Source organism: Sinocyclocheilus rhinocerous, unplaced genomic scaffold (assembly GCF_001515625.1).
Source record: "Sinocyclocheilus rhinocerous isolate Xijiao unplaced genomic scaffold, SAMN03320098_v1.1 scaffold72, whole genome shotgun sequence".
NCBI lineage: Eukaryota > Metazoa > Chordata > Actinopteri > Cypriniformes > Cyprinidae > Sinocyclocheilus > Sinocyclocheilus rhinocerous.
In genome coordinates, this window is record NW_015628351.1 from 2,616,385 (window position 1) to 2,635,097 (window position 18,713).

The 18,713-nt window shown below is 36.3% G+C and overlaps 1 protein-coding gene across 8 annotated transcripts in view; it reads right to left on the bottom strand.

The window, feature by feature from the left end:
* Nucleotides 1–2,879: 2,879 nt before the first annotated feature.
* The window catches only part of LOC107737566 (eukaryotic translation initiation factor 4 gamma 3-like), a 71,066-nt gene continuing 55,232 nt past the window's right edge, over nt 2,880–18,713 (bottom strand). For all 8 annotated transcript variants that reach the window (XM_016549092.1, XM_016549091.1, XM_016549089.1 and 5 more), the window contains 22 exons: nt 16,062–16,281; nt 15,849–15,973; nt 15,393–15,512; nt 14,654–14,809; nt 14,221–14,418; nt 13,890–14,036; nt 12,458–12,694; nt 11,806–11,910; nt 10,707–10,845; nt 10,485–10,573; nt 9,353–9,449; nt 9,078–9,195; nt 7,579–7,793; nt 7,358–7,476; nt 6,899–7,071; nt 6,426–6,551; nt 6,259–6,340; nt 6,059–6,157; nt 5,800–5,946; nt 5,635–5,716; nt 3,643–3,789; nt 2,880–3,484 (listed from right to left, as the gene is read on the bottom strand). In XM_016549092.1, the coding sequence (XP_016404578.1) occupies nt 3,303–3,484; nt 3,643–3,789; nt 5,635–5,716; nt 5,800–5,946; nt 6,059–6,157; nt 6,259–6,340; nt 6,426–6,551; nt 6,899–7,071; nt 7,358–7,476; nt 7,579–7,793; nt 9,078–9,195; nt 9,353–9,449; nt 10,485–10,573; nt 10,707–10,845; nt 11,806–11,910; nt 12,458–12,694; nt 13,890–14,036; nt 14,221–14,418; nt 14,654–14,809; nt 15,393–15,512; nt 15,849–15,973; nt 16,062–16,281 (3,123 nt within the window). In that variant the 3' untranslated portion in view covers nt 2,880–3,302. The remainder of the gene's footprint in view (nt 3,485–3,642; nt 3,790–5,634; nt 5,717–5,799; nt 5,947–6,058; nt 6,158–6,258; nt 6,341–6,425; nt 6,552–6,898; nt 7,072–7,357; nt 7,477–7,578; nt 7,794–9,077; nt 9,196–9,352; nt 9,450–10,484; nt 10,574–10,706; nt 10,846–11,805; nt 11,911–12,457; nt 12,695–13,889; nt 14,037–14,220; nt 14,419–14,653; nt 14,810–15,392; nt 15,513–15,848; nt 15,974–16,061; nt 16,282–18,713) is intronic.

Consider the following 18,713-nt stretch of genomic DNA (forward strand, 5'->3'; position numbering starts at 1 on the left):
GTGACGCAAGGTAGATCTGTAACTAGCTGCGGTAGCATTGCTGTTAATTGTGCGTTTACAAAGAAAATCGCATAGTGTATGATGGTCATAGACACGATTTTTTTTAAGCTTCAGGCTATGATTCCATCCATTCAGAGGAGGCTGGAATACATTACGTTTTGACCCGATTTTTTCGCTGTTTTACAATCTGGAGAATTTGATGCTAGTTGCCTAAAGTCAGAGCCAGTCTGCGGATTTGAGTTGACAGATTTCACAGAAAATCGTGTAGAGTATGATGATCAAAAACTCCGATTTACAGCTTCAGACTGATTCTCTCTAGTCGGAGGATATCATGCGTCTCCTAGGCATGAGTTTGTGCATAATACGTTTCTGCATTAGTTTGTGATCAGAACAACATTAAAATCTGTCGTGTATGGTCCTCAGTCCTGTGTGAAGGCCAATTTTTCCTCTGGGACGGTAAGTGTATGTTTTCCTCAAAGTCGATAACGTTAAGTGTATAATGTCCATGTTCTTAAATCTGTTCAGATTTTAAAAGTAGTGTAGTGTATTCCAGCCTTAAGTATCATTGTAAATCATTTTTTTATTCATTTCAACAAATTGTCAAGCTCACAACTCGGAAACGGTTTCCAATTCGACTTCGTGGTGGTGTCCATGTGCTTGAACGCACCAGACGCTGCACTGCCACTTAACGACGTCGTCAGAATTATAGTTTTATGTAAATTACACTGATACTAGATTTAGAGAGCAGTTTACACAAAAATGATTCCCCTTACCTGTCCAACAAAACGATGACCCTTGGGTATCAACAGTCAGGATGTTGCCACGCCGTGCGGATGTTAACGCGGCTCGTTTTTTCTTTTGGCTTCTGCCCTTTTTAATTCGCCCTGTCTCATCAGCATCGTAAATTCTCGAAAGTGTTATATATATATATATATATATATATATATATATTGTATTATATCACATTTGCATCAAATTACAAAAAAATAAAATAAATAAAAAAAATAGTTAACGCTAATGCAAGGTTGTTTCTGCAGCGTCTATGGGAGTGACGGTAAATTTGACATCGTTCTCTCTTCTGACTGCCATTATCAGTCTCTCTCATTTTTTTTCCTTTGATTGAAAGTCATGAAAACACTATAGTTTAGTTTTTTTCTTTTGCTATTTGAGCAAAGGAAATTCACTGCTCTCTAAGTTTACCCAACTATCACGACTTCCGCTGCTGAGAAACCCAAACATTTTGAAAAAGGTCTATAAGTTTGTTCCATTGTCTAATTTTCGCTCTTGGCATCACCATACTAGGCTATGCTGCACTACTAGCCTACGGATGTGGCAGCCAATGAGCGTGCGGATTTACACCGCGGCGAAACATGGCGAAAATACAATGATGGGGCGGCCCGCAACATACACTATTAATCAAAGAAAACTATTTTGAATGAATGGACGTTCAGATGAGTCTAAACAAAAACGATTTTTTTTTTCTCAATGTGTAAAAAATATCAAATTAGCACAAAACTAATGAATGCACCTTTAAAAGATGCTGTGGGAAATCAATCATAAAATGTCCAAACTACCTGACAGTAGGCCTATTTATTGAAACAAGTTTCTTGAATCGCCGTAACAGTTTTGGACTCAAACACAAAAAAGTAAATTCTTTGCCTTTTACAAGTTGAAATCAGCTGGAATCAAACATCTGCCATAGTTGCCATGTGCATTAATTCAATGCATTAATTATCATGAACAATGAACAACACTTTAATTTTGACATTTAAGGTGGTATGAATTAACATTGATCATAACACATTAAATATGAATTAATGAACAATAGTGCATTTATAAATGAATAAATGCTGTAAGTGTTTTAGTTCATGATACCTAGTGCATTAAATAATGTTAACAAATCGTATTGTAAAGCATTACCATTTGTTCCCTTTTTTGCAATTATTTACTTACCTTTTACTTTCTTTTTTGTATTAAAAGTAGTACTTATATTCAGCAAGGGTGCATTAATAATCAAAATATCTTTTGATCTGTCTATTAATTAAAGAATCCTGAAAAGAAGTATTTTGGTTTCCGCTAAAATATTAATCAGCACAACCATTTTCAACATTGATAATAGTAAAAAAAAAATAATAATCTGGTGCAACAAATCAGCATATAAAGATGATTTCTGAAGGATTATGTGACAATGATTGGAGTAATGATGCTGAAAATTCAGGAATCACAGGAATAAATTACATTTTAAAATGTATTAACAGAAAAGTTATTTAAATAATTATTATATCACAATATTACTGTTGTTACTGTATGTATGATCAAATAAATGCAGCCTTGGTAAGAATAAGAGACTTCTTTCAGAAAAACTAAAAAACTAATTCTTAAACTTTTGAACATTAGTGTATTGTCACACAAAACCAGCAAGGCTTCACTGACAACACTGTAGAAAATTCACACCATCACCACGGTTTTGTACTTTTATGAATCTTTTTTGTCTTTAATTTATTTACAAGCTTTAAATTTGCTCTATCAGTATGAAGAATAACAAGCACTTTAGGTTCAGCAACATCTCCTTAGTGGTTTTGTACACGCCACCATCTGCTCGTTGATGTCCATTCTGAGCTCTCGTCATGTGATCCCAGCAGTCCCCTGAATGCATAGTTCCTGCAAGTTTCTGCCAGATTAAATGTTTCACAAAGAGCAAGCTAAAGCAGAGGAACATTTGGTATGGTTATTGAGATAATAACCTTAAACATGTACTAAACACTTCAGTACTGATGTACTAAACGCAGAGCAGGTCTTCTCTGTGCTCATCCAACAAAAAAGTTGTTCAACAATTGGAAAATCATGGAAGTTGTTTAATCATTGTTACTGTCATTATATTAATAATAAAATTATCATTGCTATTTCTCTATCCACCGATAACTGCTCGTTGTGTCTGTCCGCAAATGTTAAATACCCTTTTGTTTATGCTGTTCTTAAAAAAAATAAATTAACGAGTCTGAACTTGTTTCATTTCATTGTTGCAGGTTTGTATTATTAAAGTCCTCTTAAAAAGTAACAAAAGAAAAAAGAAAAAACTTAACTGCAACATTTCTATAAATAATACATTTTTTTAATGCTCCAGCAATTTGTAGGATCGCTGTATGTCAGTGAACCGTACCATTCCAAATCTTGCTGCACTCCATCCATCCTGATGCATAATGTGTTGCTTGTTATGTTACATTTTAATTTGATGCAGTTATTGTTTCAGCGACTATTGTCTCTTCAGAACTAGTTGGCAAATGTGTCCATTTGTCCCCTCGTCAATTGTCCTCTGATTCTTCCTCTGCCTCGCGCAGCCACGTGAAGAAGGCAGTGACTGACTTCAGGGCCACACCTTTGCCTTGCTGTTCAGCGGGGTCTTTACTGACCTCCCACTTATAAAAAGCATCTTCAGATATCACATCCTCATCATACAAACAGTCAAAGAACATCCGAAGCAAATCTGCAAAAATGTTAAGAAAATAAAATGATTTGAATCTCATGGTGATCACTCAAAATATCAACATTAAAAAAAAATAGCATCCATTGTAGAATAGCGTTTATAACACAAATATTCCATGGGTTGTGTGTCTAAATGGGAATGTGAAAGGTTTTACTCACTAGCAGGCTGGTCCAGTTTTATGATCAATACTTGAAGTGCGTAAAGTGCTTGCAACTGTCTCTCTGTGTCCAAGTTAAAGTACTTGTGTAATACAGGCAATCTCCTCTGGATTATGGACAAGTCCACTTTGTATGAGGAGCCCTCAGCTGCAGACAGAAAACACAAGATTGGAGTATTTGACATTTTGGCATTTGAAACTGTACCACATAGAGTGCTAAAATTTGCATAACTGTATGTCCACTACTATCCAATTACTAACAACTGTTATTTGGTGAATCATCTCCCAAAATAGTTTCCATAGTGTTCATTTTATAGTATAAAGATATTTTTTATTATATAAATATACATAATAGTGCTGTCAATCGATTAAAAAAACGAATTGATCACACATTTTTTTCTGAAATTAATCGCGATTAATCCCACCTAACAATAAAGTTTTTAAATATACTTTTATATTGTAATAATTCAATCTTCGCATTCAATCTTCAAATTAATGTACAAACAACAAAGACTGTATATTTTTAATGTTTAATGCCATCTTTTTATGACTGAAGGCCAGTATCACTGATACCAACACTACTGATGTCTCTATAAAATTGTTTCCCCTAATATTTAACCATTGACTATAGCCATTCAACATTATAGTATAATTGAGAGCTATCAATTTTAACATTTATTAGACTCTTAAAAAAATAACTTCTAATTTAAGTGAACTTAACACATCTTCACATAAACCCATTATAATAAATGTCATATTTAGCTACCTGTGCCCTTCAGCAGAAATATACAGAAATTGAAAAAAGTTATCAAACACTACATTCTAAATTAAATATACATGAACCCCTTAAAGCTATAAAAGTTATTGATTACCTCTTTTTTCATTTTCTTTTTTTTGTTCTCTTTGATTAACAGACATCACAGCAGCCGGGTTATTAGGTTATTTGGCTGCTATTGCTTTAAGAGCTGCCCGCTGTTGAACATGACGCGGATCTGACATGCATCGTAATTTTTCTCAACTCTCTTTACCTTTTCTGACTCACTTAAGGTCTTAAAAAGTCTCTACTAATGAACTGACAGGTTGAATCGAGTGTGTTAGATGAGGGAGGCAGTGATGCTTCAGAGCAGTTTGGAAAACCATTTCAGAGGCATTGTTCTTACAATATAACATGTCATAGATATAACATTACATGCATGCACAGTTTTTAGGCAGCTTTAATCGCCTTTTTGGTAACTTCATGACTTAACTGACTACGACATTGCATGCACGTAGTTTATGTCGCGCTTTGATATGAAATGATGCAGGCTACAGCACGCGCTGTGAGCCCAGTACCGTTTCCGCACTTGTTTGACTCGCGCCTGCCGCTGTAGTGAGCTTGGAGCGCACGTCTGAAATATCTCCTGTTTGATGTGGTCGTAAAGACGTTCTACGACTAAATAAGTGCACTTCTTGTCAAGAAAGAGTGCAGTTGTGAGTTGGGTGGCCAACCCTAGCCCCGCCCCAGCATTAATTGCGTTAAATATTTTTAAATTGTTAAACTGAAAAAATTAATCGCCTGAGTTGACGCGCTAATTTTGACAGCACTAATACATAATAATTTGATGTGCATATAATAATAATACATTTTGTACTTATTGCATTTATGAATTTATTTAGTTTCAAACTTTTAATTTATTTGTTATTTATTTATTTAAATTTTTGTACAATTATACTTAATGTGGGAAGAAAAATGAAAAAAAAGTTATATTCTTCACAAATATTATTTGTACATCAAGTAATTATTAGCCATTTGAAAATCCCAAAACCTGTCTCATTACAACGTAAATGGCAGTAATTTTTGCACTTTTTTGTGTTGTTTTAATGGTCCTTAAATTACATCATTTTTGGATTAAATATGGCTCAGCCATTTCTTTAATAAATTACACTCCACTACCCAAAACAGCTTTCTGTTGTTACTGTGTAAAAAAATAAATAAAAATACTAAGCCACTTACTTTTCACTGCTGCCTTGCACACAGCAGTCATTAAAGCTCTGAGGAAAGGAGATGAACTCATTTCTGATTCATCTAGATTGGCCTGTAATACATCACCACACATCAATGACAAGATCATTCACATCCTATAATCAAACAAGCCTAAAGAGCTGGATGTAAATCTACCTCAACCCAGTCAAAGATTCGTTCATCACCAGCCATGTCCTCCAGTAGTAATTTTTCAAGTTGCTTGTTCAGTTCCTCAGGCGAGAGTGTTCTCTTAGAGACAGCCTCGGTCGGGTTTGAGCCGTCAGAAAGTGTAAAGTCTAGTTTCTGTAGGAAGGTAAATTATTATCACTCGTTCAGTATGGAACAGCTGATTAATAGGCGAGTTTTGATGGTTAGCATATATTAAATGTCTAAGAGAATGTAAATGAAGGCTCACATGTTCTGTGATGAAGCTGTGCACATCCTCCGTTTCAGGTATAAAATCTGCCCAGCTCAACCCAGAGTCCCTCCATAATGATCCCACTTTCCTATGGCTCTGCAAACACACAATCCATTCATTCCCACTATCCTCACACTAACAAATGTTACACATGTGGCAATACAAACAAAATGTTTGATTAGAATCTTACAGCTTACCATTTGTTTGCATAGAAGGTGCAATATTTCAGAAAATATTATCCCAGCTCTTCCCACAGGGAGTAATGGTTTGCTAAATTCACTGCAGAAACAAAATAAGCAAATAAAAGGTGTGTACTGGTGAGTTCAATAACTCTGTGGTAAGTGCCAGCTGGGTAAAACCTCACCTAAATAATTCTCTCATAGAGATTCCCCCCTCTCGAAGCACAGGGGTCACCAGCTCCGCAAGGTACAGCCATATATGGGGAATATCAATGGCCATATCATCTGCTAATTCAAGAGTTTCAGAGAACCTGGGGGAAGAAACAAATATATTAAAATCCCAAAATGGAATACAACATTTTTTTAAAAGTTGGCTGGAGTTGATTTTGAAAGATTACATTGTTTTGAAAAATCACATACCCATGTATGAAACAATCAGTATTGGCAATGGTATCGTTAAAATTGTAACAAAAATGTAAGCATCAGTAATACACTGAAATTAAAAAGGCTTATCGCCTCATGCTACCTTAGAAGATAATGGATAGCGAGGCTGCTTACTACATTTTGGAACAAAATTCAAAAGCACACATAACATAACCAATGCAAAGACTATAAGAATCTGTTTTCTTCTGCATTTCTGCAAGTACTGCAATCTCACCCTTTAAAGAACTGAAGTTTGTGGAGGATTCCAGCCTGCAGGAGCTGGTAGAGCAGCTGACCCATATGGTCTCGCGTGATCTGACTCCTCTCCAGCGTGGAATCCACACCCACCCGCACAAACACATAGAGCATGGCAGGTTGCTCTAGTTCCTCCACACACTGCACTGCCTCCTGCATTACAAGTATACTGCGCTTAGAAAACCCTCTACTGCAGGGTTCCTCAAATCTGGCCCACGAGATCCACTTTCCTGCAGAGTTAACCCTAGTCAAACACACCTGAGCATGCTAATCAATGTCTTCAGGATCATTAGAAAATCACAGGTAGGTGAGTTTGATCAGGGTTGGGAGCTAAACTCTGTAGCGCATTGGCCCTCCAGGGCAAGATTTGAGGAACCCTGCTCTACTGCCATTCTGGATTGGGAGATACAGTATTATAAGTGGCATTTTTGGTACAAACCTTGTAATCATTAATGTGCAAAAACTCATCAATAATGGACTTGGACCGCCTCTCCATGTCCTCTTCTGTTAATGTAGGCTTATCTGGAGAGGGTCCTGACAGTACTTCAAGTTTAACAGCTGCAATGAGAGACAGCCTTTAATGTTGGATTCTCTTTATGTATTTCACCATCATTTCTTGTGCATCATTATAATGTGTGCGAGGGTATCCATGCGGCTCACCAGACTCCCCGGATTGGCTACGCTCCAGTCTGCTTTTGTCTGCAGTGCTGGCGGGCAGCCTGGGCATGTCTGAGGCATTCGAGTCTCTGCGGGACACTTCCTGGACCGACTCCTCAGGAGCCTCCTTATTGCTGCTACCCAATGAGATGGGCCCTGTCCGTGCGGGGCCCGTACTCAAAGCCTTATCATTACGTTCTCGTCCTGAGCTTCCTCGACTGAGAAATTCACAAACACACAAAAACAGACATTCATGAATCTCCAAATGTAAATGTTTTCTATCAATTCATTACAAATGAAATAATATTTTAATTAAAAAATTTGCTAAAATGTTGTTTAATTATTATTATTTAATTAATATGTTTTATATGTTTATTTGAATGTATTATATGATTGAAAAATAATATGTATAATATATTTGAATAATTATTCAAATATTACTTAATTCTAAAAATGTAAGGTATAATAATTATAAAGCTTTTAATTAGGGATACACCGAATGTTCGGTAACCGAATAAGTGAAAAGACCGAATAAACTGTACCGAGCAATGACGTGACGCGATCAAATAGCAACCAGCGTAGAGTGAGAGGTGCAATGCAACAAACATGTCAGCAGTATGGAAGCATTTAAACTGTCCGGGAAAGACGCAAAAATCATTACAAGCAACGACAGCGAGAGACTGTTCAGTCCTGCATCTCATGTCTTCGATGAGAAGAGGAAGGGGTGATTGGCCTTAACGAAATGGCCTTAAACAATTAGTAAATAAACTACAGAATGTTATGTTTTCTAATACATGCACGAATTTCATGTATTCTGACAGCGCTGCACGAGCTCGCGGCGGATCTGCTTGTTAACCAGGGTTCAAAGTCCAAAGCACGAGGAAAATCTGCGCTGAAACTGTGTTACTCGTCAGTTGCTCAATCACATTTTTATGATTTTTTTTACAAGGCACGTGACAATGCGATACGTGCGACGTATTCGTAATGAGACTCAGACATTTATAAATCTGCTGTTGTAAACAAAAAGAAGCGCTGAGGTCTTCCTGCGCGTTTCCGCCAAAATAAAAGTTGAGAAAAAGCAAGAACTCCATGAACATTCAAAAATGTTAGTATGGTAATTTTACTGTTGTTCTGTTAAATAAAATTAAAAAGTATGACAATAATAATGATAATAATTACAACAGCTCTGTTAATACATTTATTATAACATTCACACATACTTGGCTATTTAATTTGTGCAATGGTGAAAAAATTTGGCAAAATACATGGGGAAAAAAACTCGAAAAACCGTGTTCGTTATTCGGCCTCTGGCCTAGTGTTTCATTTTGTTCGGTTTCGGCCAAGAATTTTCATTTCGGTGCATCCCTACTTCTAATATTAATAATAGGGCAGCACAGAATGAGTGATATGAGTGAGGGATGTGTTCATGCATTAAGACGAAATGTATTAATGAAAAGGTGTCTTCTCCCTCACAATGACTATATTTTACATGCGTACAATACCTGCTGAGAACTCTCCTGGCATCAAAATCTGGGGATGTAGAGGGTAAAGAGGAGGCCGGGGGCGCAGAGGGTTGCAGGGGTGAGTAACGATTTAAACTGGCACTGGGTTGAGAGACATCTAATAGAAAAAGGGTGCGATACAGGGAAAAAAAAGAAGGAGATAAATTTTACATTAGTAAACAAAGTATAGAGCCAGAAAATCCTGCATAAACTATAAAACAACCAGAATTGACAGAGCCAGCAGCCCACGTCTGACTAAAACAGTATTTCTTTACCTGACTCACTGGCCTTGGCTCCAGCCCCTCCACTGCTGCCCTTCATCCAGTTCACCTGAGCTCTTGGTCCCAGCTGAATCTTCTCATCTATCGTTGGCTGAAAAAGAAAAAAAAAACACACACACACACAACCAGTTTTAGTAAGAACATGTTATATTTACTCATACATTCATATAGATGAGTGTTTCTTGGGGATCTACAGACATCATTCAAATTAGTAGCTCATCAGCAGAGAGCTTTATGAACTGCACTTAGTCTGTAAGAAAAGGTACAAAATGAGCAGCATTGCAGATCCCCAGAATCACAATTAAGACTCAATGAGATACCAAGATGCTACTACACAAGGAAACAGAAGAACCATCAGGTGGGGCTGTTGAGTCAAACAGTTAATTAGCATACTTATAAACAAGCTAAGCAAAAAAAAAAATTTCTGAATCAATATTTTAGACTTGTTTCCTGTTAAAAAATTATTTTAACACCATTAAGACTCACTAAATATTGTTATATTTATGCTTAAAACAAGAGATTTGCCAATAGGTCTAGAAAGTTCATCCAGATCTTTTTTGTTTTAGTTTAGATGTTTTGCGGTAGTGTTTTAATTGCGCTTATGCTGTGCTTTAGCTGTCAGACAGTTTGCATGGTAAAATCAAGCGCAGTTATACAGGGCCTCCAGTTAAGACCAATTAGTAGAATAGTCCTTCAGAAAATATGAAAATATATTGTTTAGCACATCCAAAAAAAAGTACTTATTTTTCTTTTTTTAGTGGAAAAGTTTTTTTTGTATATACTGAATGAATGAATAAAAAGAAATATATATTATTTTTCTTTATAAATATATATTTTGGGGTGAAATGCTTTAAGTCAACATGTTTTAAAGCAGCACTCTGCAAAGCACAATCAATGACATGTAGCAAGCTGTAGTTTGCACGACCTTCTCAAGTGTGATTCAGCTGATAAGATCAATTGTTTACATAAAGATGCAGCTTCCTTACTTCCAAACAGATCATAGGGGAGTATGAAAAAATGCAGAATGGCAGATATAGAATCTCTTCCTCTAAAACTCTGTTATGCTAGCCATCTCAAGACGTGACTAGAAAGAAAATGTGTTTTTAGTTTGACATCTGGACTTTACCTTTGAGATCTTGGGAATCTTAGCGGGGTCTATTGTTCTGCTGTTCTTAGTCATAGGCACAGTGTTCCAGGTCTCCTCTCTCTGCACCACTGCAACATTAAGAGAAAGAACGATTGGAACAGAGTACAGCTGCTTCATCAGAGAGTGAAAAAAGGAAAGGAGGCCCACAGGACTGAGTAAGCTGTAAAGAGGATTAGCCTACAGCAGAAGTCTCTTTCTGACCTGGTCTCCTCTTGTTGTCCTTGGACAGCAGTTGCTGGTGGACCTTCCTCTGTTCCTCCTGCTCCTCCAACTTTGCCTCTTTATGGATCTGCTCAATGGTCTTTGGGCCAAGGTCAGCTCTCCGAGACACCCAATTGTGCTGAAATGAGGGAAGAAATAAAATATTCAAAGTACTCACCCTATATAAAGTTCAACAACAGGATTCATAAATATTATTAGCAATATTAACTATTTTAAGTGTCTACTTGGCCGATTAAAAGAAGGATCACGTCCCCCACATCCCTACCTACAAACTTTTCAATGGCTAAACAATTATTCATTTCAATTTCTTTGTATATTGAGTAAATATTGTACAAAATAAATGTTCATTTAATTTCTTAAACTTTGCCTATGTCCTATTTACCATTATTAAATTGTATTATGTATTAAAAAACTGCATCAATAAGTTTTTTTTTTTTTTTTAAATAAATTAATTTTATTCAGAAAAAGTGACAGTAAAGTCATTTTAAAAAGATTTTTATTTTAAATAAATGCTGTTCTTTTGAACATTCCATTCCAGAATCCTGAAAAAAATGTATTATGGTTTCCACAAAATATTAAGCAGAACTGTTTTCAACATTGATAATAAAGGATCATGTGACACTGAAGACTGGAGTAATGGCTGATGAAAATTCAGCTTGGCCATTACAGGAATAAATTACATTTTAAAATAGAAAACAGGTAAAACTGAAATAATATTTCACATTACTATTTTTACTATATTTTTGATCAAATAAATGCAGCCTTGATGAGCATAAGAGACTTATTTAAAAAAAAAAAAATTTAAATACAAATCTTACTGACCTCAAACTTTTGAACAATAACGTATACATATACGCATTATATCACAGTTAAAATTGACAAACTAAACATATGCTTGAGTTTAAGCTTTTTGAGAAGTACTTAATTCATTCCCTCTTACAAAGATCTTAATGACACAATCTTGTACATTTGTCTTTATTTTTTGAGTTTCAAATTAAAATGTTGTACGTTTGGTGCACAGGTTACTGAAAAGCTTCCTTTGATCACCGTTCCAAAACAAACGAATAACAGAACTCACCAATCGCAGGTCAATAACATCCTGCAGCATGAACCGAATGCGCGATGAAGTTTTTCTCTCCTTTACTATCTTCTCCATCTGGTTAAAGTACTGATCCATTCGTGGCTAAAAAAAGAATAAGATTAAGACTGTGAATAAGATTCACAAGCTTCAAAAAAGACTTGAAAACATCAATAGACCCCCATATACTATATAATGGACTTTGCTGACATGAATTGACATTCGCCTTTAATTAAAGTAAAAAAAAAAAAGTTCAACTAATGACACGAAGGTGAGTAAATAACGACAGAATTTTCATTTTTGGATGAACTACCCATTCAAGTGCATTAGGCACCACCCTCACAGTTCTCCAAAGTGAGTTTTGGAAGCAGAGCACATTAAAATGACTCATTTGGGATTTGTTTCCAAAGAGCAGATGACATAAACGAGGCTCTGTGGATGTGAGAGGCCAAAGAATACTAGTTTATGCAGAACTCCACCACTGCAGTGCAAAGAATGGCCAACACATAGATTACTTTGCATATTTGCATTGAAATAAGCAAGAGTCTCTATGCATTAACATGGGCTGCAGCAGCAATTAACAGATTAGAAGGACAGTTATTCTTAATGCCCATTATATAGGACATCCTCCCGATTAGGATAAACCGCTGACCTTAGCTTTCTCAAAGTCCAGGTCCTTGCCAATAGTTGTGAGCAGCCTGCACAGGCACTCCAGTGACTCCTCATCGTGGTTTTTCAGCAACTTCACCACGCAGTCGTGCATGATGGCCTCTGTCAGCATCCGCAGCTTGAAGAGCTCACCGATGAACTTGATGTTGCCAATGGAGCGTCTGCGGGCCTTATCTTTCGCCTCTTCCAGCTCCTCCTGCAGCCTTTCCCGCTCACTAGCCTAAACGTGAGAATGAGAGAGAGGACGACAAGTCAGAAATGATCGCTGTGTCCGCTGCAGTAAAATCTGCATCTTTTTGCTTATGAAGAATAGAAGCACCCAGACTACAACTGGAGATTATTTTCATAAGCCCTTATTGTAACTTTTAATATTGAGTTTTCAGTCTTTATTTCTTTGATTAAACTGATACAATTTCATAGCAAAAAATTTAACACTGTAATTTGGAATTTTTTATATTCGTGAATTTTTATTGGAATTTAATGGAAGTGACAGATCTTTTCTTCTGTATTGTGACTTCTTTCCGAAAGAAACGTATTATCGAAAAAGCAAAAATGTAGGGGGAGGACTTGGTTCAATTCATTGGTTGTTGATTGGATGAAGTCAGATCTAAATGCGTTTATAGTGTCAAATCCTCAACAAGTCGCCTGTCAAAATCTCAAATTTTCGTATTGCTACTCAAGCATCTTTTTTTGACGTTCACCTGTTTTAACATATCCATGTTGTATGCATGAAATAAATGCTAAAACAGTCAAGACACATCACGCATCGGTCAAATATTATGGCCCTCAAAAACTATTTTGGCTGAAAATTATTATTATTATTTTTTTTTTGAGAAGTTTGAGAAATAAAATAACACGCTTTTAGAAAATACATAGTCATGCCGACTAGATTTTCAGAATTCAGAATTTCAGAATCACAACGTTACAAAGACTTTAAAAAGATTTAAAAACAGCACAAGTTAGACTTATATTGACTGCTTTTATGGTAAAAATCCTATGAGATCAGAGTAACATGAGGGTCGATGACAGTAACTGTAACTATTCATATGCACATAATTATAAAAAAATAATGCACTGTGCACAAATAATTTTAAATACTAATTTTATATTTAATTGAGTTAAGGCTCATGTACCATTCATTTTTGTATCTGTACTCACAAGTACAATAAATATTAGCAAAACTTTTTTTTTTTTAAGATTTACTGTATCATTAGTAAAAAAAATAAATGATGGAAGAAAATGTATGGAATATAATTGCTGAAAATGTTTTGCAGGTCATTTAAATCCACACAAATAATTCTAAGAAACCTTCTCATATCACATGTTATTCTAGGCAATTACATCAAGGCAATTTGAATGGCCTGTGATCCATTTAAGAACAGTTTTAGTGATACTTTTGGTGCTGAAGGACTTACTGAGGTAGCTGCCTCCAGCTCCCTGTGTTTCTTCTCGAAGGCATCGTCATCCACTTTGTCCTTTTCAAACTCCTTTTGACAGCGATTCAGAAGAAGCTTCCGGAAATTCACAGTGCTGTTGGGCTTATCCGTCATGGGCACTTTTAACTACAAACACAGCATGTGACTAATTTAGACGTGTACTCACCAAACTAAACACACTCAGTTTCCAATTTCAATTTGCTCCCAAAATCACAAATAAACATTTAAATAATTAATCAGTGATCTACTAAACTTGTATATCATTGATAATTTCGAACAAACCCTGGTTTTAATGGAAAGTCTGACTCACCGTGGCCAGACAGCTGCACATATTGCCATAGGCCACAGAGAAGCTGGGTTCATCAATGGCTTTCTCAAAAACCAGGTCTATGACACCTTTGAGCCGCTCCTCCGTGTCGATGGTGAGGTCAGTCACCTGCTTCATCAGCTGGTTGAACATCTGTGGCGTCAATTTGTTGAGAATACTACGGACTTTTCGGAAAAGCTCCTGTAAAAATATCAATGAACACATTACTGAGTGTCCTTTACTTTACTTTCCATTACTGAAGGCAACAATCAATCCCAAGCTCCATTTCCTCTCCATATTAGAGGAAGTAATGATGTAATAAATTATTCAATCATAGCTGAACATCTGGATACCACAACATGCTTTCTTTGTACTGCAAAATAAGGCCATCTGAAATATGTATATGGTTCCAGACGGAGTGAAAATGCAGGAAGACCTGAGTTTTCATGGTCTCTGAATCGTCAATGACATTGTCCCGCTTCATGCCAGGTTTCCAGGCATGCTCGGTTGTCTTCAGCTGCACCTCATCATGCACCGACACGTTTGTGATGATCTTGCGTCCAGGTGGGCGACGCAGGCCAACATTCAGCAGCTGAGGGAACAGAAATAATCATGTAGTACAGGCAGGAATAATAGGTGTTTAAGAGTGTATCTAAAGTAATATAAATTGAAAATGCTTTTATTTGTATGTGAAGAGTTAGAATTTAATAACATTTAAGATAGAGAGCACAACAAATGACTTATTGTATTATATATGGCAGTGAGAGATAAGCAAAGGAATGTGCGACAAACTGCTCATAAATGCTAAACGTCTCCTTTTGTGTGCCGAGGAAAAGTTCAGAGTAACATGAAGGTGAGCAGCTGATATTAATTTCTGTGTATCTGTCTGATTATTCATATGCACACATACTTATAAAGAATGTTTGAATAAATAATAGTTTTAAATATTAATTTTACATGGAGTTAAGGCTCATGTTTCCCTGATTTTTGTAATAGTACTTATGAATAATATTTACGAAAATAGATTTTCAGTAGGAGTGTATTTGTGGGTGAAGTAATAAACTGTAGCTAAATTAAAGATCTCGAGAGCATAATAAGTGACTTACTGTAGTAATTAAACAAAACTCCATATTATTTTTTTGTATGAGTGTGAGAATAAGGAAGTTGGGACGAACCGGTGCTCCCCTGCCTCCTGGAATCTGTCGGCCAAAATCTGCAAACGCTGGCGTGAAGTCCGGGCCTCTGGAAATCACACGTGGGTCTACCGGCCGCATGGGCAGCTTATTTTGGTTAATCTGTTCAGTGAGGCGGAAACACATTAGGCTTCTCTTAAAGAACAACTTACTGCTCTGTACAAGAGCAGTAATGAGTTTTACAAAGATTTAACAGAAGGCCATAATCAGGTTACAATATCCCTTTATTTCCATAGCAGTCCATTTAATGGGGCAGTGCAAATTAATTATGGTTATGGAGAAATTTCTATGGGAATTTTCAATTATTAATTTTAATAGACATTGCTTTGAAAACCATGATATACATGTTCAAAATAGGGCTGTCAATTTAATGTGTTCACATAGTAGAAGCTATTGTTTTAACCTTTTTAATGAACTGTCTGTGTAATATTGTCTGACCTTATCTAGAACAACATCAGAAATGGGAGGAAGCCCCTCTGGTTTCTGCACACATGCAGGCATGAATTGGAAGCCCAACAGGAAGTCTCTGTCATACTGCTTCTTTCCATTCTTCTCTGCAGGCTCTGCAGAAGAGCAGAAACGCTTTCAGTGGTAAAACCTGGCAGATACACATGCGGAAAACTAGAGAAGGTTGTAGAGAGATGGCCTTACGTGGCACTGCTTTGATCAGCGGCTCTTTGACTGCAGGCGGGTGCATGCTCTCACTGCTTTCGGTTTCAGAGGCGTGTTCAGCCCCGTTTCTCAGAGGCTCTACTTCCTGTTCTCCGTTCTCCTCAAGCACAGCTCCTGCTGACGGCCTCCTCTCCACCTCCACAGGAAGAGGACTGGGGCTCTCTGCAGCAGGTTCCATAGAGGACTGATCCACGTCCTCCTACCAAACACACACACACACACTTTAAGCCTATCTTAAACTAATTTGAATATAAGCAACTGGATTTGTCAAATCACATTCAAATTCTTGAAACACTGCTGCACATATAAGTAGCATGTAGAGACTAATACAAACAAAAGGTCTGTCATGATTATGAATTTTTGCTAATTTGAAATAATTGTTGTATTGAAAATTCTAATGCATTTTAAGAGGTATTATGCTTACCACAATAATAATCATCAGTAACCATTTATTCATTAAATTCAATTAAATAAAAATTGAAATAGCATTTTACTAAGACACATTTAGAGAGGAAACTCACATTTATATGTGCTTTTTATATATGTAGCCTGCCCTATCATTATTAAAATTTTTCACTATAATAATTAGGGGTGTAATGGTTCACAAAATTCACGGTTCGGTTCGATACGACACAGTGGTGTCACGGTTTGGTATGTTTTCGATAGGGGGAGGGGGGGTTGGGTAATTGCATTCGTCACAATGTTGGAAATATTTATGTTTTATACCATGAAGGCGAGCCAATGAATATCACTAGAAAATGAAAGTAAAAGTGGAATGACGGAGCTTTCGGCATCTGATGACGAGAGACGGACCTACTTCAACATATGCTGATTACGGTATATAGCTAACTGTTTTAATTTATTCCCTTAATATTTCTCTTGTGGCCCGTACATAGTAAAAAAATAAATAAAAATTAGAAGAAACGTATTTGGTGTTAAACAGGTTGTTTTTGAAAGTCGGCACTTTAAATAGGCTAAATAAAGCTTTTCATTTCATTGATTTTTATTGATGACTGTAGTGTTAATATTTTAATTATAGGCTTATAATTAATTGTATAATAGACCTGTTTTAAAAGACCTTTTTTAAAACATTTTAATTGAGGAGCAAATAGCCTTATCTTTTGTTATCCTCGCAGCGCGTCAGTTATGCTGTAATATTGCGGGGCAAATTAATTGTAATTTTTATTTAATAATAAAAGTAACTTCATAATAATAATAGGCCTAATAAAAATAAGAATGTAACAGGGCTACATTAATTGAAAATGCCAAATCCTCTTAATATTGCCAATAATTGATGTTTTTGACCCTCGTCTTTCAACGCACTCCAGCAAGGGGAGGTTATCGCGGGGGCAGACAGCACATTGCCTGTCATGTTATTTGGGCTGCCTTGTTGAGCACAGTGGTACTGAGAACATTATATTTCACACACTTTAAGCACTTTAATTTTCCAAATGTAATAGGATTAGTCTAACGAATCGTTCGGTTTGTAATGCGTAACGAACCGAAAGCCTCGTACCGAACGGTTCCATACAAATACGTGTATCGTTACACCCCTAATAATAATGTTAGTGCTAACATTTTTATTTATATTCAATTCTACTTAATAATTTGTATCTTTATCTATATATATATATATATATACACTACATAAAAATAAATAATTCTAAAAAAATAGATCTCTTAATCTATATATCCATCTATGTATCTGTCTATCGATAATGTACATATACATATTATATACATATACATACACACAAAAGCCTGATGTATCAAATGTGTATAAGCTATGATTTATATATATGTATACACACACACACATATATATATATATATATATATATATATATATATAAGAAATAATATATAAAAAAACTAACATCAGAACATTCATAAAGTCCAGCTGATCAGAACTATTAATGTTTTTCTGAACCTAGATTCTATGACAGCTGCCTAACTAACTAAATACCTAACAGACCACCATTTTACCATGTTTTTACTGTGAGCAACGTGTTTGCAGATAAGTAATAATATATAATTAAACTAAAAATATATTATCTAGGGCTGGGTAAGTAAACGCATTATCGCGTTAATGCATTAATTGATTAACACCGACAATTATTTCATCGCGCATTAACGCAGTTTTTTTATTCTTATGAAAGTCTGTTGCTCTCTGGCTCTGAATACACATACAGACAAACCATGGGTCACAGGAGGGGTGAGATGTTGATCAGTACTGGCTTGGGATGGGTGTCACCACGCGTCTCAACCAATGAGAGCATTTGGGGTGGGCCTAAGACTGTAGCAGCGCTCACATGACGCACTCACGACTTCATAAGTGGGAAATAGGACGTTTCCGATAGCACGTGAAGACAGCAGAGAAGCGCTCTCGCTCAGCACAGTGGAGTGCATTGTTTTGTTAACTTTGTGGTTTATTATTTTGAGTCGTTTGGGACGTGGTAACACACAGGTCCCTCTCACTGCTTTACAGATCTATCACTTTTGCCACTCAGAAATGTTAACGCAATCATGCTGCACTTATCAGAAGTTCCGTGCTTCGGCACTACATGCGCACCGTGCCCGAGCCCAACTGAACCGTGCTCTGGCCCACCTCTTCCAACCGAGCCAGGGACG